Genomic DNA, 16221 nt, shown 5'->3' on the forward strand with positions numbered 1-16221 from the left:
GGTCCCTGTCACTCCTGAACTGGGAAGCCCAAAACTGATCACAGTATTGCAGCTGTGGTCTCAGCAGGGCAGAGCAGAAGGGAATCAGAACCTCCCTATCCCTGCTGGCCACACTTCTGCTGCTGCCCCCCAGGATGCCAGCTGGGGGCTGTGGTCGAGCGGTTAGCATTTAGTTCGCAAGCTCTAGCTGAGCGATCAAAAAGCCTCTTCCAACCTCACCAGCACCAAACAAACCTTGGTAGCTCCATTTCCCAGGATGAATTTATCTCTCTAAAGCATGTGTCCCATCTTCTGAGCTGCCACAAGACACACTTTCACCTCAGCTTGCCAGTGGCAGCCTCCCCTTGGCAGCCCCCACGGCTGCAGTGGGTTCTTGAAGCGGTAATCTCCGAGCAGGTGAGAAACGATTATTGCTTTCTAGCACACTTGACATGAGGTTGGCTCAGGGGCTGCACTCACAGCTTCAAACGTTTCAGATGGCTAGAAACCAACTTAAACACCTTCCTTGAACGTTCTGGCTGCCATGAGGTCATAGTTTGCAACCAGAAAAAAAAAAGAAAGCATCAAATGGTCCTTGAAGGGTTTGGGGGTTTGGGGTTGTTTCTTTTTCCTCTTTTGTTGGGTTTGGGGTTTTTTTCCCCCTCCCCTTTTCCCCAAGTATTCTCATACTAAAATGCTGTAGCTGTGGGGGTTTGGCTGTTGGCCAGACAATGAAGATTTAGTGTTTTGACCAGCTGTGATCCAATAATGTCCCTCAGAGGAAACGTTTTGTGGGGAGGAAAAGATACATCTTTGAGCCCGGGGATTGTGTTCTGTCTCTCAGACTGCTTTGCAGTTTCCCTGAGCCCCTTGCAGGCAGATTAAACAATCACAAATGAGCCTGACTGAAGAGGCTCTTTCTTTTCAGCAGAGCTGCAAACAAATTACAGCCAGAGCCTGCTCACTAAGAAAAGAAGGTTAGAAATGGACAGGAGCAGGCAGTGTGAGTTTGCAGCACAGAAGGCCAAGGGCAGCCTGGGCTGCATCCCATGCAGTGTTGGCAGCAGATGCAGAGAGCTGATTCTGCCACTTGGATCTGCTCTGGGGAGACCTCACCTGGAGTGCTGCATCCAGCTCTGGAGCCCTCAATATAGCAAGGACATGGACCTGATGGAGCAGGTGCAGAGGAGGGCCACAAAAATGATCACAGAATCAGCCAGGTTGGAAGAGAGCTCCAAGCTCAGCCAGCCCAACCTAGCACCCAGCCCTGCCCAATCAACCAGACCATGGCACTGAGTGCCCCAGCCAGGCTTGGCTTCAACACCTCCAGGGGTGGTGACTCCACCACCTCCCTCAGGGGGTTGGAGCAGCTCTGCTATGAGGACAGGCAGAGGGAAGCTGGGGCTGCTCAGCCTGGAGAAGAGAAGGCTCTAGGGCGACCTAGTACCAGCCTGCCAGGACCTGAAGGGGGCCTGCAAGAAGGCTGCAGAGAGACTGTTTGCAAAGGGCTGCAGGGACAGGATGAGGGCAATGGCTTCAAAGTAGAGCAGAGCAGATTGAGATTAGATGTCAGGAGCAAAGTCTGCACCAGGAGGCTGCTGGAACATTGCAACAGGTTGCATGGGTAGGTGGTTGAGGATCCACTCTGGAGCTATTAAAGGTAAGGCTGTAGAGGTCTCTGGGCAGCCTGATCTAGTTGAGGATGTCTCTACTGACTGCAGAGGGGTTTGAACTTGATTGGAGGACACTTCCAACCCAGACCAGGCTCCAGAGCTAGCCCCAGCACTCCAGGTGGGATCTCAGCACAGCAGAGCACAGGGCCAGAATCCCTTCTTTTGACTTGCTGGCCACACTTGCTGTAGCCCACAACACTGCCCACATCACAGGATCACAGGATGTTAGGGGTTGGAAGGGACCACCAGAGATCATCAAGTCCAACCCCCCTGCCAGAGCAGGACCAGAGAATCTAGCTCAGGTCCCACAGGAACACATCCAGACAGGGCTGGAAAGGCTCCAAATAAGGAGGCTCTACAACCTCCCTGGGCAGCCTGTGCCAGGGCTCTGTCACCCTCACACTAAAGCAGGTCTTCTTCATGTTGAGGTGGAACTTCCTGTGCTGTACTTTCCATCCATTGCCTCTTGTCCTATGCCAGGACTCCCTCTTGACCCCCAGCCCTCAGATATTTATAAGCACTGATCATATCCCCTCTAAGTCTTCTCTTCACCAGAGCAAACAGCCCCAGGTCCTCAGCCTTTCCTCACAGGGCACTGCTCCAGCCCCTTCAGCATCTTCATAGCCCTCCCTTGGACTCTCTCTGGTAGATTCTTGTCCCTCCTGAGCTGGGAAGCCCAAAACTGGATGCAATATTGCAGGTGAAGTCTCACCAGGGCAGAGTAGAGGTGGAGGAGAGCCTCCCTCTATCTGCTGCCCACACTCCTCTTAATGCCCTCCAGGATCCCATTGGCCTCCTTGGCCACAGGGCACATTGCTGTACCACATGGCTCAAGCAGCTTAAAACCTGTTGGGTTTTGGGGTTTCTTTCAGCCTTAAGTAAGCTCCATTTGAGTGCCTGTGGCTGAAGGAGCCTGCCTGCAAGTGCTTTTTGTTCTGATTCATTAGTTTGAACACTTGCATGATAAATGAAGATCATTCCTGCCTTGCTGCCTTCTGGGGCAGCCCTGATCTACTCTATTAGCTGGGAAGTTGTTTTGGAGTGGAGGGAGATTAGCTTTGTATTGCTGCTGGGTTCAGGCTGTTAGATCACTTAGTATAGATCATTCTGCCACTTCAGCTTACTAAGGAAGGGAAGATTTGTTTTGGCTGCTGGACTAAAGAGGTATTGTTCAGGCATACATAAAGTGTTGGCTTGAGTAGCCTTGTCATAACAAGCTCTTGAAAACCTCTCCTGGTCCTACAAACTAATTAATTTCTCACCCACTTGCCTCCAAGAGCTCCATTTTACAAAGGAATTGGAGCACATTTCTCCTCAGGAGGAGCTTCACTTTCTGTGCCACCCAAAAGCTGCTTCTCTCCAGCTAGTTAGGCACACCACAGCTTTCATGTTGCTTTACTCAGACACTTCAATGTCTTCTGCTCCTGCCCAGAAAAGTGGCTGTTGTGCCTGAAGTGCCCTGAAGAGAACCTGGGGGTTGCCAGTTTGGCAGCTTTGTGCCATACTTAAGTATTTGACTTGTAAAGAGACTGAGCTAAGGGAAGTTAATATGGGCAAACTTGGAGTGTAGTCCAGCACAACAACTAGGAGTAGCAGCTACAGCTAACTCAGAAGGTGAAGAGTTTGTCTCTCCAAGAAGGAGTCCTACAGGAACTACAGAAGGACTTTGGCTAAGGGTGTCTAGAGACAGGCCAAGGGGGAATGGTTTGAGGCTGAGGCAGAGCAGGCTTAGAGTGGAGCTTAGGAAGAAGTTGTTCAGTACAAGGATGCTGAGAGTCTTTGCCCTGTAAAGAGACTGAGCTAAGGGAAGTTAATATGGGCAAACTTGGAGTGTAGTCCAGCACAACAACTAGGAGTAGCAGCTACAGCTAACTCAGAAGGTGAAGAGTTTGTCTCTCCAAGAAGGAATCCTACAGGAACTACAGAAGGACTTTGGCTAAGGGTGTCTAGAGACAGGCCAAGGGGGAATGGTTTGAGGCTGAGGCAGAGCAGGCTTAGACTGAAGCTTAGGAAGAGGTTCTTCAGTACAAGGGTGCTAAGACTCTGGAGCAGGATGCTCAGGGAGGCTGTGGATAGCTCCTCCCTGGGGGTGTTCAAGGCCAAGTTGGAGGAGGCCTTGAATAGTGGAGTCTAGTTGGGAGGCATCCCTGCCAGTGGCAGGGAGGTTGGAGTAGGTGATCTCTGAGGTCCCTTCCAACCTAAGCCACTCACTGATTCTGAGATGTCTCTCCTGCCTGCAGGGGAGTTTGGCTCCATGACCTTTAAAGATCCCTTCTAACCCAAACCATTCTATGATTCCTAGCCTTGCTTTTTGTTGTTTCAAATCTGCCTCCTACAACTTCAGGAGCTAGGATTAAATCTAGGGTTGCTTGCTGCTCTTCTTTCACTACATGTCCTCCTCACTTCTCTTGCCCCTTGCTTTTCTGAGATCTTGCATCTTGTGCTACAAGACTGCCCAGGGCACTGCTGGAATCTCCCTCTCTGGAGGGCTTCAGAAGCTGTGGAAATGTGGTGCTGAGGGATATGGTTTAGTGGTGATTTGGCAGGCTGAGGCTAATGGTTGGACTTGATCATAGAATCAGCAGGGTTGGAAGTTACCTCTAAAAGTCATCTAATACAACCTCCTACCTGCACTCAGCAGGGACATCCTCAACTAGATCAGGTTGCCCAGAGCCCTGTCCAGCCTCACATTCAGTATTTCCAGGCATGGGCCCTCCACCACCTGCCCATGCAACCTGTTGCAGTCTTCCAGCACCTTCATGGTGCACAACTTGTTCCTCACATCCAGTCTCAGTCTGCTCTGCTCTGGTTTGAAGCCACTGCCCTCATCCTGTCCCCACAGGTCTTTGTAAACAGTCTCTCTGCAGCCAGCCTTCTTGTAGCCACCTTCAGGTACTGGAAGGTTATTATTAAGTCTCTCTGGAGCCTTCTCTTCTCCAGGCTGCACACCCCCAGCTCCCTCAGCCTGTCCTAATAGCAGAGTTGCTTTAGCCCCTTGATCATTTTCATGGCCCTATGATGATCTCCAAAGTCTCTACCAACCTAAATGGTTCTATGATTCCAGACAGGAGGGCTCACCCCACACCTGTCTGTAGGCTGCTGTTCAGGCCACTGTGGTGGCTTGCCTGGACCCTCCTTTTGCTGCCCACACTTCAGGCAGGAGCTTTCACCACTAAAACGTTGTGTGAAGAGTCCCTGGCCTTGTGACTACCCTGAGAAACACTCACCTGGACTTAAATCCTTAAGATGCAGCTTGGAATTCTCCCTGGGTTGGATTTGTCTCTCTTAAAGGTCTGTTTCAACCCGTGGGTGGTTGAAGAAAGTCCAAAGGAGTGGCAGAACTTCCTGTAAACCCTTTCATGTCTTTGGGCCCAGATCAGGAGATAGGAAGCCCTCACTGCTATGCTGAGCTGATGCTTTGATGTCCAACTTCTTTACTTTGCAAAGGATACATTCAAGGTCAGGTTGGAAGTGGCTCTGAGCAACCACTTCTAGCTGAAGATGTCCATGCTCGCTGCAGGAGGATTGGGCTAGATGACCTTGAAAGGTCCCTTCCAACCAAACCATTCCATGATTCCCACTCTTGCCTTTCTGGGTTTTATTCCTTCAAATGTGTGGGGTTGTTTCTCTGGCATCTGCAGCTTTCCTGGGTTCCAGTCCAGCAGGAATACTTTCCCATTTGACTCATCCTTGGCATCTCAATAGAAACCAAGAGGAATGATTCCTGTCACTGCTTCTGCAGAGGATGTAGCCCTGAAATCAGTTCTGGGAACAACCAATTATTTTTGGGGTGGGGAAGGGGTTGACAGTAAGTGCTCCTCAAGTCTGAAAAGGAGCTTGTGTGAGAATGATGTCCTCACACCCCTCACCTTCTTTTTGAGTTGCCTACATGCTCGCTGATTTAAATCATTAATTACCAGGTTGGAAGTGACCTCAAGGATGACTTCATCCAACCTTGTAACAAAGTGGGGTTTGGTCTCCTCTCCCAGGTAGGAAGCAACAGACTCAAGTTACAAACAGGGAACACAGCCTCATGCTGTGCCAGGGCAGGTCTAGGCTGGATGTGAGGAGGAAGTTGTTGGCAGAGAGAGTGATTGGCACTGGAATGGGCTGCCCAGGGAGGTGGTGGAGTGGCTGTGGCTGGAGTTGTTGAAGCCAAGGCTGGCTGGGGCACTTAGTGCCATGGTCTGGTTGGTTGGGCTGGCTGAGCTTGGAGCTCTCTTCCAACCTGTTTGATTCTATGATTCTCTGCTTTCTTTCTCCTTGCCTTTGTTAGGAACCCTCCAGACCTTTGCAGACGAAGCTGCAAGTGCCACGCTTGCATTGAAAAGGTCCAAACCAGCAGCTGAAATCTCAGCAGATGCAATTCTTTTGCTGCCAGCTGCATGTGTGGCACAAATCCCTCCACTGTCCACAACTCTAGATGCTGGAAAGTAACTTTTCCTTGAGGGAATCTAAAGTTTTTTATGGAAGAGAAGGAAGCTCTGCACATTGTATTAAGGAGCAGCCTGGGAGGAGGTGGTAAGATGGAAGAGGAAATTAAAGAGCAGTGGTACTTCATGCTGCCTTCCCCTTGGGGTGCTTATTGTTCACAGGGGGGACTTCATGAAACCATAGCATCATTTTGATTGGAGGAGACCTTTTAAGTTCATCAGGTCCAATTATTAACCCACCACTGCCAGGGCAGCACTAAACCTTGTCCCTCAGCACTGCTTCTGCACACTTTGCAGTCTGACTTTATCCTGTTTACAAAGTGGAGCAAAAAGATGGGGGGGGAAAAGTGAAAATAATGTGGAGAAGGATCCCTGCCAGGGACTGCTCCTAACTGTGATTCCCCCTGCAAGACAGTGTGGACAGTTCTGGAGCTCCCAGCACAAGCAGGACATGAAGCTGTTGGAGCCAGTCCAGAGGAGGGCCATGAAGATGCTGAGAGGGCTGCAGCAGCTCTGCTCTGAGGACAGGCTGAGAGAGCTGGGGCTCTGCAGCCTGGACAAGAGAAGGCTTGGAGGAGACCTTGGAGTGGCCTTCCAGTATCTGAAGGAGGCTGTAGTAGGGCTAGAGAGGGACTATTGACAAGGTCTGGTAATGACAGGAGGAGGAGGAATGGGTTTGGACTGGCAGAGGGGACGTTGAAAGTGGATGTTAGGAAGGAGTTCTTTGCAGTGAGGCTGGTGAGACACTGGCACAGGTTGCCCAGGGAGGTTGTGGCTGCTCCCTCCTTGGAGGTGTTCAAAGCCAGTTTGGATGAGACCTTGAGTGACCTCTTCTAGTGGGAGGTGTCCCTGCCTATGGCAGGGGGTTGGAAGTCGCTGAGCTTTGAGGTCCCTTCTGACCTAAACCATTCTCTGATTCTAAGACAGATCCCCCTTGAGTCACTGAATGATAGGAGTTTGAAGGGACCTCTGGAGATCATCCAGTCCAAACTCCCCTGCCAGAGCAGGTTCAGCTAGAGCAGGTTGCTCAGGACAATCTCCAGGTGGGTTATTAATGCCTCTGGAGACACAGACTCCACCACCTCTCTGAGCAGCCTGCTCCAGGGCTCTACCACTCTTATAATGAAGAAATTTCTCATATTTAGGTGCAATCACAGAACCTTAGAGGTTCTAATCCCCACCATAGGCAGGGACAGCTCCCACTAGAACAGGTCACTCACTCAAAGCCTCATCCAACCTGACCTTGAACATCTCCAGGGAGGGAGCAGCCACAGCCTCCCTGGGCAACCTGTGCCAGTGTCTCACCACCCTCACTGCAAAGAACTTCTTCCTGCCATCCAGTTTCAATCTCCCCTCTGCCAGTTCAAACCCATTAAAACATTGAGTCTGTGCTGTCTGGAGCCCTGCAGCAGGCTGCCCAGAGAGGTTGTGGAGTCTCCTTCTCTGGAGGCTTTCCAAACCCACCTGGATACATTCCTGTGTGGACTGTGCTGGGGGATCCTGCCTTGACAGGAAGGTTGGACTGGATGATCTCTGAAGGTCCCTTCCAACCTAAACCATTCTGTGATTCTATCTGGCCCCATCCTCCTAATACCCTTCAAGTATTGATCAGCATTGATGAGATTCCCCCTCCCAGTCTTCTCCAGGCTAAAAAGCCCCAAGTCCCTCAGCCTTTCTTCCCAAGAGTGATGTCCTAATCCCCTCAGTTTCTTTTCAATTGAGTTAGTGAAGGAGGCTCTTAGTGGCAGCAGTTGAATGTTGGAGTTTTGGATCCAGCAGGTCGGTCCTAGCCCTCTTGTTATGATTTTGGTTTCAATTTGGCAGGGATACAACCCAGTTGCTAATGTCCAACGTGCAGTTTGCATGCAGAGTGGTGATTATGTTTGGAGAAGGATTAAGCCAATGAAAGGAACTTCAAATAACCCATCCCAGCTGACACCAAGTTGATGTTCCAAAAGCTAGGACCTGAGACAGTGGAAATGATCTGTGGAATGGGATTAAACACTAAAATCAACCTTGTAGATGAAGCTTGATTAGTTCATGTCCCTCAAGAAACTCGAGGTCCAAAGAAATGCTGTTCTGGAATGATTGGCACAGAAAAGCAGAAGATCTGGCAAAGAGCACAGAATGTTAAGGCTTGGAAAGGACTTGCAATGATCATCCAGTCCAAGCCCTCTGCTAGAGCAGGATCACCTGGAGCAGGTCACAGGCAAAATGAATCCTCTGTAAATAAATAGCAGGAGTGAGCTGAGGTTTCTTTGTTCTCCTTTGTGCAGCTGTCAGGAGAGTCCACTGCTGGAAGAAGTTTTCTCGCCGAGGATTCAGCCTTTAGCACTCAGGTTTCAAGAGTTTATGGTGGCCCAGTGCAGGCCATAAATGCATAAAGATATGGTCAACAGTAATAATTCATAAAGTGCACCCTGTAAAACGGTGTTAACAGTCCAAATTAACAGAATGTGGTGGTTTCTTGGGTGATTGACTCCTCAAACCATCGAGCTTTGTAAATGTTCCTGCACCACCTTAGCGCTCTGCGGTCAGAGCTGTCCTCTGGGGTGTCTTCTGTAGCTCGCAGAGCATTAAACACGTTTGGGGTTTTAGCACTTCTAGGAGACAAGCAGTTGACCAAAGGCAGCCTGGAGTTGTGATAAAATAATTGCTTCAGCCTTTGGTTGAACATCTGTCCTGCTTGGTGAGTGTGCCTGACAGCTGTGATTTATCCTTTCCTCCTTTTGCAGTGATCGGCACCACACGTCCAGCGCAATTCCCGTTCCAAAGAGACAGAGCTCCAGCTTTGCCAGATTGGATCTTGGCTTCTCCAGTGGGCTTCCTTCTCCAGATAAAGGACTCCGAAAACGAGCCAGCACAGGAAATGAAAGACTGCAGCACAAAACTCCTCCTCCTAGCTACAGCTCTGCTGTAACGCAGCCTGTTGCCATCGGCGCCCGCGTAGGAGAGCTACAGAAGAAACCTGTCTCCATATCTTCCTCCTTGGATACCTCGATGGACTCCACTAAAGGAAGTACCAAGAAAGGTGAGAACTTGTCCAGCAGTTTAAATGGAGAAAACAGGAGCCTGAACAATACTCAAGACCAGCAGGAGTCTTTCCTAGGACACAGCAGTGCAATAAACGGAGCCTTCCTCCCTGGCGACTGCTCCGGCACCGCCGGCAGCCAGCAGCCCTGTGAGTTTCGTCCCTCCCCGGGTCCCATCCTCTGCTGCACCGTGGAGCAAGCAGAGGAGATCATGGGGATGGAAGCCACGGGGTTCAGCACAGAAGATCAGCTAGAAGACTTTAACTCCATCCCAGTGGAGCATGCTGTGGCAGTGGAGTGTGATGAACAAGTCCTGGGGGAGTTTGAGGAGTTCTCTCGCAGGATCTATGCACTGAACGAAAACATGTCCAGCTTCCGCAGGCCACGCAAGAGCTCGGACAAGTGAGCTGGCAGCAGGGATCTGGTAGCAGCCTTTGAGGTGAAGGCAGTGGGTGGGGGTAGAGAGAGACAAAATTGCACTTATTCTTTATATTAATTCTAAAACAGAAGAAGGAAAGAAGAGCTAAAGCTTATTCCTGTGGTGTTAGACAAATGGACTCGAGCACGGTAAGGCAGGCGATAAGTCACAGCCCAGGGAAAAGTTGTTTCTGCTTCCAGCCCTCCCAAGTCTGGTATTTGTAATCTGGTGGAAATACTTTCAGTTTAGGCATTGAAATCCAGTTCTAAAGGCTCTCCTGGCAACAGCTCTGGGCTCTGATCAGGCCCTTCTCTGAGCATTTGTTCGTCTCTTCGTTATTATATCGAGTGAAATTTCTTTTCAGAAGGGAAAATAAAGAAGTTCATTTTAAAAGCAGCATAAATTACCTTCCATGGCAAGAGCTCTTTGTGTTTCCTTCAGCAGTGGAGTCAGGGTTACAGAAATACCATGATTTAGTTATAATTTGGCAGCTTTCTCTTGCCTGTGCTCTGTGACCTTTGAAGTTTGCACTGATGGGTCCTCGGTTGGTGGTGTGAACTCAGCCAGAGAATGAGCACCTGTGAGATATCTGCGGTTTCCTTGCATCAGATTCATCAGGAGTGGCATTTTTCCTCCTCTCCTTTACTCCATACTCGCTGCTCCAACCACAGAAGCCTTGAGGACTAACTCCTCTCTAAGGTTTTGTGTCAGAATCTCAGCCTGACTCTTCCCCACCTCAGCTGGTTGCAGACCCTCATCAGCAGAGACCTAACAAACTCCCTAAGTCAGGGCTAGCTGCCACCCTCTGAGATGCCCGTGGAGACAGTGTGCTGCTGGGAGGCACTTCACAGATGGCTTCCCAAAACCCCAGACTGAAAATGCAGTCAGCACTTTGGAAAGAGATGAATTTGTAGGATCCCTCCCCCCCTGCAGAAAGGAGGCACTTTAGTCTTTTCATCTGCATTAAGACCCTCCTAACCATCTGGACTTTGAGGAAAGAAACCCCCAGCAGCACGCTGGAGGTGTGAGTTGCTCTTAGGAAGGTGACCACTGGCACACATCTCCAGCTGCACTCGTGGGAAAGCCATTTGCAGCCTGATTTGTGATCCTCTCTGTTCATTCCGCTTGGGATTTCCTTCCTCTTGCTTTCTCTTGTTGTGCACCCAAGAATCAGGGCTCAGCTGTGAGCCCTCAAACCTATAGCAGAGTGAAAAACCACTTCATCACACCTGGCTTCTTTTTTAACCCTTCCTTGGTCTGTGCTTTCTTTTGACCCAATGACTTAGTCTCTCCTAACTTCACCCCCTCAGGCAAGCCTAAATTAACTCTTTAAAACATGGATGTGTATAATCTGTTGTCCAAACCAGGTGAGTATGTGAGAACCAGTACAGATCACAGCACTGTTCTAGAGTCTGCATCTTTCTGGATAACACCTTAATGATTGTATTAAAATTATATTCACATTTCTTCTCTTAGCTTCTAAGGGTTGTGTGTGTGATGGAGCAATTGGATCAAGCCTTGCCACGCTGATTCTTTGGCTGTGCTCTCTCCCAGTCTGATGGGTGGGGTGGAAGTGCTCAGCAGTAGGGACCCCCCTGCTGTAAGGTGGTGAATGTGCTTCCAGGTGGACACATTCACCAGTGGCTTCTCCCCTGAATAAGCTCCTCTCTTCCAACCTCATGAAAAGCTTCCATGCTGCAGAGGGTTGATGTACATCCATCATCTTTGAGAAGAGTTAAGTAGGAAGTTCTCACCGTGCTTTGGTGTGGAGGGAGCTCAGCACTCTTTCATCAACTCATCCTCACTGTGCTTTGGTGTAGAGAGGGAGAAATGAACACCCCAAAGCTCAGCACTTCTCCATCAACTCATCCTCACTGTGCTTTGGTGTAGAGAGGGAGAAATGAACACCCAAAAGCTCAGCACTTTGGACAGAAGAGAAGTTTTCCTGTGCTCCAGTGCTGCAGCAGGCTGATGAGCATCCATCATCTTTAAGAGGATATGGGTAGGAAGCTCTCACTGTGCTTTGGTGTAGAGAGGGAGAAGCGAACACCCCAAAGCTCAGCACTTCTCCATCAACTCATCCTCTCTGTGCTTTGGTGTAGAGAGGGAGAAATGAACACCCCAAAGCTCAGCACTTCTCCATCAACTCATCCTCTCTGTGCTTTGGTGTAGAGAGGGAGAAGTGAACACCCCAAAGCTCAGCACTTCTCCATCAACTCATCCTCACTGTGCTTTGGTGTAGAGAGGGAGAAATGAACACCCAAAAGCTCAGCACTTTGGACAGAAGAGAAGTTTTCCTGTGTTCCAGTGCTGCAGCAGGCTGATGAGCATCCATCATCTTTAAGAGGATATGGGTAGGAAGCTCTCACTGTGCTTTGGTGTAGAGAGGGAGAAGCGAACACCCAAAGCTCAGCACTTCTCCATCAACTCATCCTCACTGTGCTTTGGTGTAGAGGTGGAGAACTGAACACCCCAAAGCTCAGCACTTCTGGCCAGAAGAGCTGTCCTGTGTTCAAGTGTTACAGCAGCTTGATGTGCATCCATCATCTTTAAGAGGTGACAAGAACTTCTCATGGTGCTTGGTGTAGAGGTGGAGAACTGAACACCCCAAAGCTCAGCACTTCTCCATCAACTCATCCTCTCTGTGCTTTGGTGTAGAGAGGGAGAACTGAACACCCCAAAGCTCAGCACTTCTTCATGAGGTGGCCATAAGAGAAGTTGTCCTCTGCTTGTATCTTGCCCTCTTCTGACAGCAGCATGATTTTAGGTGAACTTGAGGAACGTTGAGTTGAGAGATGAGATCTGGCAGGCTGAAAGCAGCACAAGCCCTGCTTGTAGGCACACTCAGTTTGCTCTGTAGCAGAGAGCTTGTGCCTGGTGGTGACTTTTCCAAGCAACCCAAAGAGTAGTAGTGAAGTGTCCGTGTGGCGTAGGCGCGCACGGAGCGGCTCAGTGCAATTCAGCACCAACGTCCACTTAGGTTCCTTAGAGCGTCAGCAGGACTTTGGATTGTTTGTTTGTTGGATTTGAGGGTTTTTTTCCCTCTTTTGGTCACTAGTTGGACGTTTTCTCAGGTTGCACCCAACCAAATGAAGTCCATTTCTCCTCCCTGGTGTTGCTGTCCCTGTCTGAGCCCCGTGGTCGTTCACGTGTCAAAGGCGGTAGCTGGGTCCTGCACAAAGTTTCTTTGACAGAGCTTGCTCTGAGTGGATCTTTAGTTGGCCTTGAGTTGTCCCCACGTTTCTCTTGCAACTTCCCCTCTTTCTTCCTGTAGAGGAAGGGGGTGTGAAGTGGGATGGAGTCACAGGGCTAATTAAAGCACCAAGCAACTCCTCGTTGAGGAGAGGACAGCAGATTGTACAGCCCTCAGCCGCCTCGCACCTCGCTCGGCCGCGATTACTTCTCCCCCTTCCCCTCCCCTTGTGAATTACTCAGTGGGAGAGAAACAAACAGCAGGTTTGGAGGTGAGATGATCTGTCACAGCGTGCTTTAAACTGGCAAGAGCCTTTCAGTTCCTGCACAGCTGTGACACTGTTAAATGTCTGCAAATGTCTTCAAGTGGAGAAAACATTTCGTTGCCATCTTCTGCTTTTCCTTCCTCCTTCCCCCTCCCCCCTGCCTGGGAATTCCTAAGATTTTTGAGAATATTAGTTTTGGAAGATCACATCCCACTCTATTTTTATAGCAAGCACAACAGCATTGGCTTCTCCTTGCTTGAGCAGGTAGTTAAAATAAGCACCAACTCCAGACTATAGCCCGTAGCAAATGAGACATTCGACCTCCGTTGGCAACTGCGGGAAAGCTCCTCTGTATTTATACAATAAAACTGATTAGTATCTCTCCTCTCCTGTGTCTTCCTTCTCTTGATGGCTCCTCTGGGCTTGCTTGCTTTACAACCCCTTCTTTCAACCACAATCATCAAGTCAGAGGATGGTTTGGGTTGGAAGGGACCTTACAGGTCATCCATTTGCAACCCCCCTGCCGTAGGATCATAGAATCGTAGGGTTGGAAGGGAGCACAAGGAGCAGCCAGTTCCAACCCCCCTGCCATGCCCAGGGACACCCTACCCTAGATCCAGCCTGGCCTTAAACACCTCCAGCCATGGGGCCTCAACCACCTCCCTGGGCAACCCATTCCAGCCTCTCACCACTCTCCTGCTCATCAGCTTCCTCCTCACCTCCAGCCTCAATCTCCCCACCCCCAGCCTTGCTCTATTCCCCCCAGTCCTGGCACTCCTTGACACCCCTCAAACCCACGTGTCACCAGCTTGGAGACCATGGGCATAGATACCTTCCTACTAGACCAGGTTGTTCAAGGCCTCACCCAAGCTGGCTTTGAACACTTCCAGGGTTGGATTCTCTATGGATTGGGCAGTTTATTCCAGTGTCTCACCAGCCTCATGATGAAGAATTTCTTTGTAATGTCTAATCTGAATTTGCTCCCTGCAGTGTGAAGCCATTGTCTCTCATCCTGTCCTTGCATGGCTTTGTAGAAAGTCCCTCCCCAGCTCTCCTGTAACCCACTTCAAAGACTGGAAGGCTGCTCTAAGGTCTTCCCAGAGCCTTCTCTTCTCCTGGCTGAACAGCCCTCACAACAGCCTGTCTTCTGTCACAGATTGGGTTGGAAGGGATCCTCAAAGGTCATCATGTCCAATCCCCCTCCCAACTAGAGCAGGCTGCCCAGGGCCACATCAAGGCTGATCTTGAATGTCTCCAGGGATGGGGCCTCAACCACATCCCTGGACAAGCAGTTCCAGTATTTCATCACCCTCATGGTGAAGAGCTTCCTCCCAGTGTCCAACCTAAATGTGCCTTGCTCCAGTTTCAAACCATTGCTCCTCATCCTATCTCTCCAAGCCCTTCTATGAAGTCTCTCCCCAGCTTTCCTGTAGGCCTCCTTCAGAAGTTGAAATGCAGCATTAAGGTATTCAACTACCTGAAAGGAACTTGTGGAGAGGCTGCTGCTGGTCTCTTCTCACAGGTAATTGAAGACAGAACAAGGGAGAATGGCCTCAAGCTGTGACTGGGCAGGTTTAGATTAGACATTAGAAGAAAGTTTCTCATGGAGAGAGAGGTCAGGGACTGGAATGAGCTGCCCAGGGAGGTGGTGGAGTCACCCAGCCTGGATGTTGGACTGGATGGTCTTAGAGGTCTCTTCCAACCTGGTTGATTCTATGATTCTATTCCCATGTTGTGTCAGGGCAGGTCTAGGCTGGATGTTAGGAGGGAGTTGTTGGCAGAGAGAGTGATTGGCACTGGAATGGGCTGCCCAGGGAGGTGGTGGAGTCTCTGTCCCTGGAGGTGTTGCAGCCAAGGCTGGCTGGGGCACTTAGTGCCATGGTCTGGTTGGTTGGGCAGGGCTGGGTGCTAGGTTGGGCTGGCTGAGCTTGGAGCTCTCTTCCAACCTGCTTGATTGTATGATTCTATGTGTTTAAGGGTGGTTTGGATGTGGTGCTTAGGGCTATGGTTTAAGGTGAATCTTGCAGAGTAGGCTTCTAGGTTGGACTTGGTGATCCTGAGGGGCTTTGCCAACCTGCATGTTTCTGTGGTTCCCTTCATTGTCCTCTCCATGCCCTCTTTCACTTCATCCAGCCCAGAATTGATCAAACTGTGACTCTTAAGGCAAGAAGCTTCGCTAGGAGGACCTGACTGCCTTTGTTGGCTCCCAGTCTTGTTTGAGAAGAGATGGTGCTGGAGTTTTCCACGTCCCTTCCAAAGAGATGGCACACAGCTGGAAAAACACCGCCCGGAGGGGCCAGCAGACAGCTGGCTCTGCAGAGCTCCTCTGGCTAGTGGAAAACACCACCTCCCCTCACCAGGGAGGCATTGCTACTCATCCAGCACCTTCTGTGAGCCCAGCTAATAAGTAACATGTGTCTGCCTCAAAACCTTCCATTGCCCTCAAGCAGGAGCCTGCTGCAGAAGGCTTGGGAGGAGGCAGTCCATGGCGTAGAGTCGCTGGGGGGAGGCAGTGTGATGTGAAGAGCCATCAGGACTCTCCCAGCACCGTCAGAGCATCAGGGGTGGGTTGTTGTTTTTCTTGTTAGTAGGGTGTTGGGTTTTTTTTCCTTTTCTCCCACCCAATCTGTCTGTCAGCAGGGAGTAGGATGCCAAGAAGCCAACTGTAGAGTCCTGAAGTGGGAAGATAGAGGTGAGGAATTCTGCTCTAAGCTGTTCCGCAGCGTTATTGAAACCTCTGTTGCAGCAGAGAGTAAACTGAATGATAGAATGGTTTGGGTTGGAAGGGACCTTTAAAGGTCATCTAGTCCTAACCCCCCTGCATTCAGCAGGGACATTTTCAACTAGATCAGATTGCTCAGAGCCTCAGACTACCTGGTCTGGGATGGTTCCAGCATCTGTCACCTCTCTGGGCAACCTGGGACTGTTTCGCCATTCTCGTCATACAAAAATCATTCTTCCTTCTGCCTGGTCTCAGTCTCCCTCTTTTAGTTTAAAGCATCAGCCCTTGGCCTGTGCTAACAGACCCTGGTGAAGTTTGTCCTCATCTTTCTTACATATACTGGAAGGCCACAGCAGATTCTCCCTGGAGCCTTCTCTTCGCCAGGCTCAGCGATCCAAACTCTCAGCCTGGCCTCACAGCAGAGGGCTTCCAGCCCTACCATCAGAGTTGTGAGCTCCTCTGGCCCCCTTCCAACAGATCCCTGCCTCTCCTATGCTGAGGATTCT

The 16221-nt window shown here is 50.2% G+C and overlaps 1 protein-coding gene across 1 annotated transcript in view; it reads left to right on the forward strand.

The window, feature by feature from the left end:
* UVRAG (UV radiation resistance associated) overlaps nucleotides 1-13378 on the forward strand; it is a 140636-nt gene extending 127258 nt beyond the window's left edge. The window contains exon 15 of the mRNA XM_064144217.1: nucleotides 8821-13378. Within this exon, the coding sequence (XP_064000287.1) occupies nucleotides 8821-9523 (703 nt within the window). The 3' untranslated portion in view covers nucleotides 9524-13378. The remainder of the gene's footprint in view (nucleotides 1-8820) is intronic.
* The last annotated feature ends 2843 nt before the right edge of the window (nucleotides 13379-16221 follow it).

Source organism: Pogoniulus pusillus, chromosome 6 (assembly GCF_015220805.1).
Source record: "Pogoniulus pusillus isolate bPogPus1 chromosome 6, bPogPus1.pri, whole genome shotgun sequence".
NCBI lineage: Eukaryota > Metazoa > Chordata > Aves > Piciformes > Lybiidae > Pogoniulus > Pogoniulus pusillus.